Source organism: Condylura cristata, unplaced genomic scaffold, assembly GCF_000260355.1.
Source record: "Condylura cristata isolate star-nosed mole 26May11 unplaced genomic scaffold, ConCri1.0 scaffold00002, whole genome shotgun sequence".
NCBI lineage: Eukaryota > Metazoa > Chordata > Mammalia > Eulipotyphla > Talpidae > Condylura > Condylura cristata.
This window is the reverse complement of record NW_004567103.1, coordinates 3,256,266-3,268,496: the sequence shown is the minus strand read 5'-3', so window position 1 is coordinate 3,268,496 and position 12,231 is coordinate 3,256,266. Positions and strand designations below refer to the sequence as shown.

Here is a 12,231-nt window from a genome sequence, read left to right as displayed (position 1 = left end):
GCCGGGGCGGGCTGGGGGCGCGCCGCGGCCACCTGCCGGGGCCACCCTGCACTGACCGCTTCCTCTTTCTGAAGGACTTGAAGGAGAAGAAGGAAGTTGTGGAGGAGACGGAGAACGGCAGAGACGCCCCCGCCAACGGGAACGCCGTGAGTGTCCGGGGCCGGGCCCCTCGCGCCGGTTCGGCCTGTGGCGCGGGTCTCGGGTGGGCTCGGCCCGAGCAAGGTCTCGGCCCTCGTGACCTGGTCTGTTTTGTGCTGAGCAGAACGAGGAGAATGGGGAGCAGGAGGCCGACAATGAGGTAGATGAAGAGGAGGAAGAGGGCGGGGAGGAAGAGGAGGAGGAGGAGGAAGGCGACGGTGAGTAGCCTGGCCCGTGGGGTCGCACCTGGCTTGTGGGGCCGCGCGGCTCTCAGCGGGGAGGCGTTGGGGCGGGTCTGGCCGCGGGCCCTAGGTGCCCCCTCCTCCCCCTCAGAAGACAGGCACCGGCCAGCCCTGGGGGGTGGCCCCGGTCCCACAGGGCGGGAGTGGAGAGCCGCTGGTGACCTGGGGCCCGATTCTCAGGTGAGGAGGAGGACGGCGACGAGGACGAGGAGGCCGAGGCAGCTACGGGCAAGCGGGCAGCTGAAGATGACGAGGTGGGTCTGCCGGGCGTGGGCGGCAGCTGGGGCCGGCCCGGGGCTGGGCGAGGTGGGGTGCGGGGAGGGGCCGGGGCTGCTGCGCTGCCCGCGGGCCTGACACCCCCTCTGCCCAGGACGACGATGTGGACACCAAGAAGCAGAAGACCGACGAGGACGACTAGACAGCAGAAGAGGAAAGTTAAACTTAAAAAAGGCCGCCGTGACCTATCACCCTCCACTTCCCGTCTCAGAATCTAAACGTGGTCACCTTCGAGTAGAGAGCTGGCCGCCCACCGGGCAGCGCCACCCGACAACGCGCCACCACCCAACCAAACCACAACTGAATTTGCAACGGGAGAAAAGAACCAAAACTTCCAAGGCCCTGCTTTTTTTCTTAAAAGTACTTTAAAAAGGAAAATTTGTTTGTATTTTTTATTTACATTTTATATTTTTGTACATATTGTTAGGGGTCAGCCATTTTTAATGATCTCGGATGACCAAACCCGCCTTCGGAGCGTTCTCTGTCCTACTTCTGACTTTACTTGTGGTGTGACCATGTTCATTATAATCTCAAAGGAGAAAAAAAACCTTGTAAAAAAAGCAAAAACGACAACAAAAAAACAATCTTATTCCGAGCATTCCAGTAAGTTCTTTTTGTGTATGTACTTAGCTGTACTATAAGTAGTTGGTTTGTATGCGATATGGTTAAAAGGCCAAAGATTAAAGGTTTCTTTTTTTCCTTTTTGTCTATTTGAAGTTGCTGTTTATTTTTTTTGGCCTGTTTGATGTATGTGTGAAACAATGTTGTCCAACAATAAACAGGATTTTATTTTGCGGAGTTGTTCTAACAAAGCTGTCTGGAGCCTGGTCTTTCGTGTTCGCTTTTTCCCTTCAGACCTGGGAAGGGGTGGCAGGTGCCCCTCCGAGGCCCTGTGGTGTGGGGACAGCGGCCAGCAGAGACCGCAGCCTGGAAGGGGGTTGGGTGTATGTACCCTCTGGGCAGAGGGAGCGGTGGGTGGCCCTCAGACCAGAGCTGGCCCTCAGGAGCCAGGCCCTCATGGGCGGCGAGGAAGGAGTCCCTTCTAATGCCACATCCTTGGTGCCAAGTGGGCCAAGGGCCCTGGCACAGGGCCCACAGCTCCAGGCTGTCTGGGCACAGCAGGCCATGTCGGCTCGGACCAGTGAGGCCCTGGGGTGGTTCACACCTGAGACCCTGTGGGACCGGGTTGCCCCATCAGCTTGGCCACCAGGTGGTTCTCCCTGGCAGTGGTGGCTACACCTTCCCAGATCCCAAGTTGGTTTCCAGGGGACCCAACTGCCACCACTGACCAGGGCCTGGGCTAGTGAGGGTGGACTCCTGGAGTACTGTACGTGGGAGGTAGGTTGACAGGGGCATCCCCAGCTTGCAGAGGCAGGTTGTGGGTGGCAGAGGCCAGTGAGACCCCAAACTCCAGCTCTCCATTAAGAACCTTTTGGAGTGGCATCTGGCAACCACAAGAGCTGGAGTCACAATGCCCATTCTCTAGGGGGTAGATCGCTATGCTGGGGTGCACAGGCTTTCAGGACAGGCTTCCAGAGCTCAAGGTCTTTTCTGGGTGGGAGGGTGTAAGGCTGCAGGAGTTACCAGCCTTCTGGAGGGTCCTAGGCTTGGGGTGCAAATGTCCCCAACCCGCCACCAGCTGGGTGGTCCTGGGGCTTCTCCCTGCAGTGTCTTAAGGGGGTCCAGGTGATACTTACCCCTGGGTATGAGAAGGGACAGTCACTTGCTGCAGCTGGGACTGGGAGGGTCCCGAGGGTGTCATCTGTCTGCAAGGTGACCTCGGGTGCAAGTCAGGGGACCTTAAAGATAATGTCACTTGTTACCCTGGGTCTTGTGTGAGTATTGAATATGTGGGCAGGCCTGGTGGGGGAGGTGGCTGAAGCTGAAAGGTCTGGCAAGGGCAGGGGGTGCATGGCAGGCCTGATCCAGGAGGGTGCTGAGGGTGCTGAGGGTGCTCAGTCTGGGGGCCCCATACTCAGGGAGGCTTAGGATATGCCATGGAGGAGGCTGAAGCTGCAAAACTGGGTAACCCTAAGGGGAAGTGACATGCTGATGTCACTTGGGACCTGGGTTAAGAAGAGGTGCTGGGAGGAAGAGGGGGGCACATTTAAGACATCACATGGGGTAAGCAGCAAGGTTTTGGAGGGGACGATGGAGGTAGTTCTCCCACATGGCCCGGCACAGCCTGGGCACAGGGAGGCACTGTTTGCCTCAGGAAAGGAGAGTAGCCTGGGTTGGGCCATATAACCCAGACCCAGGTGTAGACAAGGTGGGCCAGACCCTCTCTGGTGGCACAACGGGTTAAAGCAGTCGCACTGTGAAGTGAGCCACTACCACTGAAAAGAGTGGCTAGAGAGTGACCCACATGGCGTGGCAGACCCCTCCTGTCCCACCTGCTGCTCCCCTCAGCAGTGTAATTCATTGATCTGCCTGTTCTGATCTGGTGAAGGCTCTGCCCTGCACCTCAGGCCTGCACCCCAGGCCTGCACCCCAGTTCTGTATGCAGAAATAATAAATCTTAAAAAAAAAAAAAAAAAAAAAGTGGGCCAGGGCAGGGACTGAGAAAGAAAAGGCTCAAGCTGCATCAGGGAGCTCCTGTCCCTCCCATAAAAGGAAAAGCACCCCTAGGCCACCTCTCCCTCTGCCCACCCCCCTGGGGGCCTCCCTCCAGCTTCCTTGTGTGCAGTGGCAGGCTTGGTCCTCCTCAGGGCCTCTGCACTGGCTGTTGCTGCCACAGGAACAGCTGCCTCAGACTGCTCCCTACTTGTTCTGAGGCCTCCCTCGTGGGTACTGGATGCTCTTGGTATCAGGTGGCCCCTAAGTTCAGAGGCACAGGAAGGAATCAGACTGGCCCTCTCCCTGACCAGCCAGGGCCATGCCTCATTTGCGGCCTTACCCAACGTCTGTTTAGGGAGGGCATCGCCCTTCAGAGTGGCTGGAGGCCCTGGGCTGTCTGTCTCTGTGGATCTGTCTCCAGGCTGCTGCCAGGGTCAGGGTCAGAGTTGAGGCTCTGGTGGGAGGGGCCCTCTGACCCTATGTGCCCACCAGATGCCCCTAGCATGGTCAGGGCCGCAGGCTTCTGAGTAAGACTGGCTGCCGGATCATGCTACCGTGCTGCGCAGTCCTGCCATGTCCCCAAGGCCACAGCCCGTGAGGGGTCTCTGAGGCAGGGAAAGGAGCAGGAAGACCACAGGCAACACACATGTGGCCTCGGGTGGGCCCACGCCCCTGGCTGTGGCCCTGCTCCCAAATGCTACTCCAAATTTTCAGAAAGGAGGGAGCAGCTTAGCTGCATTCAGACAGACATGGCAGCCGTGTTCATGGGCAGCGAGTAGCCAGACCCAGCTGGGTCTCAATCACGCGCTCTGCACCGGGGGCCTGGCAGTGTGAGGCATAGCTGCGGAGCACGGCCGCCTTCCTTTGGGTCCCAGGTGTGCGTGTACTGTGTCCCAGCCACTCTCCCTACTCTACCAAAGGTCTGATCTAGGACAGCCCTTGCTCCCTTGGACAAATCCACTTTCCTCTAGCCCTGAGCCCAGCCCTTGACCAGCTGCTCCATGGGGGGCCTGTCCTCAGGGCCCAGAGTCACTTTGCGCCCACTCCTGAAGTCCTCCCCCAGAGCAAGGACTGGCCAACCAGGACCCAAGTTGGAAGATTTGCGAGGGTCGGGCGCCCTCTGGTGGACACAGAGGACCTGCAGTTTCTCCCCTGGGCTCTGCTCAGCCCAGGATAGAGCTCTGGGGTGGGCCCTGGCCCCAGGGGACACAGCCTCAACACCACCTGCCTCCCACAGACCTTCAGTCCTCTCTGTTGCTGGAACCCCAGTCAGACATGAGTCAGTGGTCATTTCCAGAGCTTTTCCTCTGGGCAGCAAATGTTCCCTCCCAGGGACTTGCAGCTTCTTTTGCTGGAGGGGGCAGCTGGCTCCTCGGGGGTCAGTGGCCTTCCCTGGGTTTCGGTCCTCCTAGCTCTCTTTGCTCAGCTCTGTTCAAATGTACCCTCCTGGGGTAGGCCCGGCTCTTGGGCACCTCTGGGAGCTACTAGGGCTGCTCACATCTGCATGGTGGCTGTGAGTGCAGCGCCAGGGCTTTGGCTGATTGGAATTGTGGGCTGGGGGCTGCGGGCCCTGACTGAGCCACCGGGGGCTGCCCTAGGCGTGCCCTGGCGCTCCACTGCCGGCGCTGCCCGGCCTAGAGCCTCTGGGCTCCCACCCCGCAGGGAGAGCCCTGATACCCCACCTGCCACAGGCCCCTGGCTGCCCCGTGGTCTCTCCTGCCAGTGGGTGCTGCTGCCAGGACCCAGCTTTACATGGGGGTGCTTGTCCTCCCCCTAGCCACGGGCAGGGCCTGCTGGGAAGGGGGCACCAGCTCCAGGCCCTCCCCGCTGACCCCCAACTAGGCTGATAGGGGCCAGTCTGCAGTCAGTGAGGTGCTGAGAATGCAAATTAGGGAACAGCCTCGAGTGGCCACAGGTGGCCTGGGCCACTGGCCTTCTACCCGGGCTGAGCCACACAGGCCTTAGTTTTGGAGGAGACCCAGGGGCTGGAGTGGGCTCTGACGTCTCAAACAGCCGAGGGACCCAGCTTGGAGGGGACACGCTCTCCGGGGCTGCCTGCTGCCCCAGCAAGACGTGCCAGCTGGTCACTGGCGACACCTCATTTCCCAGGCCCAGGCCCAGGCCCAGATGCGAGGCCGTTGGCAGGAAACAGGCCCCTTACAGCAAGGAGCTGCTGCTGAGGATTCCAGAAGGTACCAGAGACAGCTGTTGCAACTGTCCCCAGCAGCAACGCCAGTGCCCACCTCTTGGCAGCACCCTTCTGCCACCGTGTCGTTTTACTCCCGGAGGACTCCCCTCCCCCACTCTCAGGGCCTAGTGGGAAACACGTGACTTGCCCGACCAGGCAGTGCTGTGAGAGGCCCGTGCTGATTGGTTCAGGCCGGGCACGTGACCCACGCCCATCCAATCAGAGTGAGCCCTGTTTTTCCCTCTTGGGTTGCTGGGAGGGAGAGAAACATTTGTCTTGGCCCCGTGGGGACGCGGCTGAGGGACGGGCTGTGACTGCTGCCCGCACAGACGGAGGCAGCGGGAGCCGAGAGGCGGAGGAGCCCCCAGTTCTGACCAGCTTGAGCGTCTGGGTCCAGCCTCGCCTGCAGCCGTCTGGGCTTCTGGAGCGTCCCCTTAGGCGCTCTCCTGAGGCCGCTGCTTCCGCTCGGGCCTGTCGTGCCGGGGCGGCCCAGACTCCAGGCCCAGGCGGCCTCGCCCGCAGACCGCTTGGGCGGGGGCGCCTGGGGCCCCCCTCGTGCGGCTCCAGCTTGACAGGGAGCGGGAGGCGACGCGGCCCTGGAGCCCGAGACGGTCGCGCCACTGCCCGTCGGCCGAGGTGGGCCTCCCGGTGGTGCCGCCGGCGGATAATCCAGCAAGCGCAGCGGATGGAGAGAAAAAGCCACAAGTCGCCTGCGGCCCGTCTCGCCCTGTCCACAGGACGGACGCCGGCCTGCCCGGTCACTCACCCGTCAGGCTCCACGTGCGTCTTCAGCCACAGCGCGCTTGGGGTTAGGGTTGGCGTCGGCATTGTCCGGAGACAGACACTTCTGCCGGCCCCGCTGTGAGGTAAAGGGAGTCGGTGATCGGGAGAGGCCCCGCCACGGAGAAGCTCAAATAACGTCAGAAACGTCGGGCCCGCCCAGGGGCGCAGCGGGTCACAGCGCAGCACTGAGAAGCTGAAGCTGCTTCCGCACGAGTTCGATTCCCGCCTGCCCCGGAGCTGACCCCAGGGCGCGGCAGACCTCTCCTGGGCCCCCCGCTGCTCCCCTCAGCAGTGGACTTCATCGATCTGCCTGTTCTGCTCCCCACTCTGTCTCTGGTGAATCCTCTCACCGCCCCGAGCCTCTGGCCTGTACCCCAGTTCTGTATGCGCAAATAAATAAACAAATCTTAAAAAAAAAGTCTAGGTCCTCACTGGTGGCTCGAGGGGTCGAGGGGTTAAAGCACAGCCCCGGGAGGCCGCCTGCAGTCACTGCAGCACGAGTTCGATCCTCGGCCAGGGAGGGACCACAGGGCGCAGCAGGCCTCTCCTGTCTCCCCGCTGCTCCCTCAGCAGTGGATTCCCGTCAGCCTGCCTGTTCTGCTCCCACGGTCTCTGAATCCTCTCCCCCTCTACGCCGTTGGCCTACACCCTACACCCCTGTTCTTGTATGCATGAAAATCAAAACTTAAAAAAAAACACCCAACAACGTCTACCCAAGTTTTCCGCCTTTCTCAAGAAATAAGCCTCTTGCCAAAGACATGTTTTGGGGTGGCAGGTTTTTGTTCCCGTATAGGGAGGGTGGTCCAGGGTCATTGAGCTGCTCATTTTCTCCCTTGCAAGAGTGGGGAGCAGAACAGAGCCCCTTTCTCTCTTTTCTGGCCCGCTGGTGGGGTGCAGACTGAGGCGCACCCCAGGACGCACACACTTGCCTGCTCTAAATGGGTCCTGCCATCTGCCACATAAAAACAGAGTGCTCTGCGCACAAGAGCGCTTCAAAGGACCGTGGAGATGCTCAGGGAGCGAAGAAAGAAGAAGCGTTTCCCAATTAAAGCCCCAAGTGACCCACACTCCGGGGCCAGAGCCCAGCCACACAGGCGGCCCGGCAGGTGCCCGGTCTGGTCTGTGGCGCCTCCTGGCGGGAGCCGCAGGAAGGGCAGGAGGGGCGGCCGGCCCGGGAGGAGGGCAGCGGTCAGGGAGGGCACAGCGGCCGGCCGCCCCTCGGCCTCCAGCGTCTGCTCCACGTGCCGCCTGCGCCAGGCCCTTCCCTGGCGCCCCTTCACTAGGTGGGGCTGGCCGTGGAGCCCCCCTTTATGGAGATTCGGCTCTGTAACAGTGCTGGCCCTCTGTACCCCCCACCTTGCTGAGTTGCCCCTGGTGCCCCGTGGTCACAGTCTCGCCCTCACTTGCTGGTTCTGTGAGGCCGCCGAGTAAAGGCGCCGCCGCCGCCTGTCAGCACACTCCGAACCGACGGGCACCTCGGAGCTGAGGTTTGTCTCATATGGCTACTGCTGGGTCAAACAACATTCAAAGGGTTTTCTAAGATGTATCTATTTATGCATACAAGAACTGGGGTGCAGGCCAGAGGTACTGGGGGTAGAGGATTCCCTAGAGACAGAGTGGGGAGCATAACAGGCGGATCCACTGAAACCCCCTGCCGAGGGGAGCAGTGGGGAGACAGGAGAGGTCTGCTGTGCCCTGGGGGTCACTCCCTGGCCGGGGATTGAACTCACGCTGAGGTGGCTGCGGCCAGCTTTGCAGCACTGCTCCTTAACCCCTTGCACCACTGGAGGGCGCTCACAGGACGTTCTAGAGACTGCCCAGGACCCAGGGCTCGGAGCAGATGACATCTGTGGGGGGAGGGGTCAGAGCGCGGGGTGGGGGTGGGGGCCCAGACCCCAGTCCTGAGCCGAGGCGGTGTTCAGGGCACACCCACCTCCAGGGAGCAGGTCTCCGGGCAGTTCTCAGCTCTCCCCAGAGCTTAACAGATGTTTCCAGGCCTCCCTGCACCCCCCACACCTGGGCCTGGGGTGAAGGAAAGCCAGATGGCCATCAGCACCTTGTCCCCCTCTCCAGCCTTCACCACTGGAGGGGTCCGGTCTTCTCTGTCCACCTCCTACTCCCCAAATTCTCTGTAGTAAGCCTGAGCCCCCCAGGCTGGGGGTTCTTGCTTGGCTGGACAGTTGAATGGGTTAGCAGAGCTTTGCTTTGAAACGAAGCCTGATTTTCTAGACGGATGGGCCTGCGAGTTTGGGGGAGCAAAGCTCAACACTGACTCGGTCTCCTCACCTGCACTGGCAGGACTTTCACCGCTTCACCACGCTGATGTCGGTGCTCGCGCCGCGGGGCTGCGGTCTGACGTCATTCACTTGCTTCCTGCCGCCTCCCACGAGAAGCTGAAGGCAGGGACCCTCTGGCCAGCGAGCCTCTCCCCCATTTAGAACAGGGGCATGTAGCTGTCCCCCAAAACACGCGTGCAGCAGATGCCTAATGAACCTGCCCACGCCCGTTCTCAGCATCCCACAGAGAAAGTAACACAAAGGAAACCCACCCACAGGCGCGGGCAAGGCAGCTGCAGGGAGCAGGCCCCTCGGGCCCCCAGGAGACACTGTCCAGGAGACATCAGAAATAAAAGGACCCAAAAGGTAGCGCAGGAAGGAGCAGGGGAGGGGCCGAGCATGGGGTTCAAGGAGGCACCCACGGGGAGGAGGCGCGGAGGGTGGAGAGCAGTGATGAGTCGGTGAGCGGGAGGGGCGAGTGCACAGTGCCAGCCAGTTTGCGCCCAGCGAGAAGGTGGGGGAGGAGCACAGGAAGGCTGACCTCTAAGTTTTGGGGGTCGGCTTGAACATGTTTTGTAGGTCGAGTGGAAGGCTCCGGAGAGGCTTCCTGACTGTCTGAGTGTGTGATGGCTCCGCCCTTGAAACGCCCACCTGTCCTTGTCCCAGGCTAAGGTGCTGTCGAGGCAGGCCGGCCTCCGGTGACACGGCACAGACCTGGGGTGTGGTCTGTGTGCACAGACCGCCTGGTGGACTTCGCCTCCACCGCCACCCCAGGGGGCGCAGGCCGCCTCCCCCACCAGGGCAGTGCGGCGCAGCGCCGTCGGGCAGCGGAGCGAGCCAGCGTCTCCGCCAGAAACTAGGCTGGAGCGGCTGCAGGTTCTCCCAAGGGCCCCGCCGTGCTGGCTGGGGCCCCTCCTCTCCTCGCCAGCTGCAGTCTCCCGTGGGTGCCCCGAGTCCGAGAGGCACCTTCGGCCCGCACAGGGCAGACGGCGCCAGCTCTGCTCCTCCCGCGGTGCTGGGGAACGGGGCTGGGGCGCAGGTGGGTTCCGAGTTCCTAGGCTTCTCCACACTGTCCAAGGCCCTCGCTCTACCCCCCAAGCCTGGCTGGCCGCCTACAGCTGGGGCCCCTGGGGGCGGATACTGATTTCTGGCGCTGCATCTGAGTCAAGATCCCTGGGGAGTGGCCAGGCCCAGGGCCACGTGAGGACAGGGCGCCCGCGAGCCGGCCCAGAGCGTGCACTTCTGCTTCCAACAACTTTTCGTGGCCATCCATCCGTGTAACCAATGGGGTGCAGGCCTGGACCTGCACCCCTGCCCCTGCCAGGGCTGGCCTGGCCCTACCAGGGTCCCGGCCTCTGCCGCGCGGGTGTTCTGCCCGTTTCCACCTGGCCTTCGGCTACAGCCTGCAGCGCCTGGAGTCCTCTCCGCAGCGGCGTCGTGTGAGAGGGGGCTACCTCCCGCGCATGCGGATGGGGACTGGGGAGGTGGCGCGTTCCAGCAACGAACGGGCTCAAGTTCCTTTAGTTTTCTCGGAGCAGCTGCCAAACGTGCTGTGGCTGGCGGCGAGCGGAGAGGGGCAGGGGAGGAGGCTCGAAGCCGGCGGAAACACCCCCAAGTCCTCAGGCCACTGGCGTGGGCCCAGTCCACGGCGGCAACGGCAGGAGGGACTCTCCTAGAATGTGCAGATGTGTCTGGGGGGCGGGGAGGAGACGTGAGCCTCGGAGGTGGACTGGCAAGGTGCAGGGGAGAGCCGCGAGGTGGGCCCAGCTCGGGTGCGGCCCCTGCCCTGCCTCAGACGTGCCACCACTGGGGGAACGGACCTTCATAGTTGGCCTTTTCTAAAGCGTGAAGGCTACTGTGGCTCGCAGGCAAGTCCCTACTGCTCCTCTTGTTTTCTCTCGTCAGACCTGGAGCCGCTGCAGACGCAATCCGCTGTCTCCCACGCTGGCCCAGCTGTGGCCTGAGGCGGCCCCGCACCCCACTCGTTAAGCTCACGGAGACCGTCTCTCCATCGCGCGACTTCTCCCTCTCAGTTAGGGGTTTTAAGAGTCCCTACTCTACCGACTTAGGGCTTCCACCCACTAGACACCTCTCGAACAAACACACACTATAAAGGAGTGGTGAAGTCTAGGCCACCACAGCGCCAGGTGCGCGCGGTGGAGGCAAGCGGAAGGTCACGCACGGGTCTTGTCCAGGTAGTCTGTCCACCCTGGGAGAGCAGAAACGGGGCAGTCAGGGGCCGCCAGGCCACCACACGCCTTCTGGAGCACAGCATAGCAGTTGTAGTGTGGTTCTACGTCTGAGCACGTCCTTCCCATTTTGGAGGCAGGTTCAGGTTCCAGAAAGGAGAGCGAAGGCAGTGCCATGCTAAAGACTGTAGGAATCTTTTAATTCATATGTTTTAATTCATTATGTAATAATAATATCACAGTCTATTTTACAAGTTAAATGTATGAGAATGTATGAAATAGAAATGTAGGAAAAAACTAAACTGGGTCAGGAACGTCAATTTTTCCAAAACCAGGGCCCAAGGAAGAGGCGTCACCTGCAGAGCCCAGGAGGCGCAGGGAGGTGCGGACACAGCGCCGGCTGGCGGGTGAACATCTGCCCGCAGGGTGGCACTGGAAGGAGTTGAGGCACGCCCCTGCCCTGGCCTGGGCTGGGGGCTAGGCGGGCCAGGGCAAGATGGCGGCGGGGGGAAGCCTCCGATCACTACGCAGAGCTGGTCCCCGGTGGCCAGGGGGGTTTTGCCACAGAGGGAAATAGGGGTGGAGGTGTCAAAAATCAGATGTGTGGAGGTAAAAGTAAACACTTTCCTCCTCCCCCCCAAACCCAAATTCTTGAAATGCACACACATTCTTCTCTCAAACGTAGAAAAGTCTCACTCTGGATGTGCTTACGAGAAGATCGTCGTCAAAAAACTTTGTCTCTATGATAACGTTTCCACTGTAAGTGAGAAGAGAAGGCAGAGAAAGCGCGTGAGCGTTTCCGGCCGCAAGGCAGTGGTTCCCACGGTGGCCTCCACCTGGTCTGCTGGGCCTGTGGACACGCACCCACCCAGAACCTTGCCCGGGGCACGGGACTGGCATCCCTGCAGTGGGGCCTGACACGACGCCACTTATGTGACTGGCCTGTGCCCTCTCGTTCAGAAGCCAGAGGAGGCCACCCCTCGGCTCCCAGGGCACGTCAGGGCCATGGCAGGACGCACACGGAGAACAGGGCCTGCTCTAAATACAAACCGCAGTCCCGGCAGTGACATGGCTCCTGCGCCGACTCCCTGGAGTGGGCTGGCCGCTCCCCTGCCTCTTGTCCTCACTTCTGAGGAGCCACCTCTTTGTTAGCCGTGGGTCGGTCTAGTGACCCTGTCCCTCACATGGCACAGGGATGGGCCCAGGATGTCACGTGGGCCCACCAGACTCTCCCCTATGCAGAAGCCTTCCGGGGGCCACCCACCAGGGCATGCACCTAGGGGTAGGAGCTGCTCCGGGCCTTGGCTCTACCTCTTCGCTTCCCACAGTCAGTCGCCAGGGCTTGTGGCCATGGCCCCGCTGGTACCCTGCACGGGATCCTTGGTGGGGCTCAGTGTGTCCACAGAACCACTGCTGGGCAGAGTGAAGGGCCACAAGGAGCTGTTGTTTGGATTTCCAAGTAAGGTATGACGAATGACCTAACTATGCTACCATCAGTGTGTGGGCTGTGGTGCCTGGAGGGGAGACCTGATTGGGAAGTCACATGCAGGCTAACAACGTCTACCGAGCACCTTCTGACGTAC

General features: G+C 61.3%; 2 protein-coding genes across 2 annotated transcripts in view; one reads left to right on the top strand and one right to left on the bottom strand.

Annotated features, from left to right (window-relative positions):
• The window catches only part of PTMA (prothymosin, alpha), a 3,660-nt gene extending 2,192 nt beyond the window's left edge, over positions 1–1,468 (top strand). The window contains exons 2-5 of the mRNA XM_004674202.2: positions 75–146; positions 263–356; positions 561–634; positions 751–1,468. Coding sequence (XP_004674259.1) covers positions 75–146; positions 263–356; positions 561–634; positions 751–798 — 288 coding nt within the window. The 3' untranslated portion in view covers positions 799–1,468. The remainder of the gene's footprint in view (positions 1–74; positions 147–262; positions 357–560; positions 635–750) is intronic.
• PDE6D (phosphodiesterase 6D, cGMP-specific, rod, delta) overlaps positions 1,139–12,231 on the bottom strand; it is a 56,522-nt gene continuing 45,429 nt past the window's right edge. The window contains exons 5-7 of the mRNA XM_004674200.2: positions 8,470–11,405; positions 6,167–6,259; positions 1,139–2,455 (exon numbers count right to left, since the gene is read on the bottom strand). Of these exons, the coding sequence (XP_004674257.1) occupies positions 11,324–11,405 (82 nt within the window). The 3' untranslated portion in view covers positions 1,139–2,455; positions 6,167–6,259; positions 8,470–11,323. The remainder of the gene's footprint in view (positions 2,456–6,166; positions 6,260–8,469; positions 11,406–12,231) is intronic.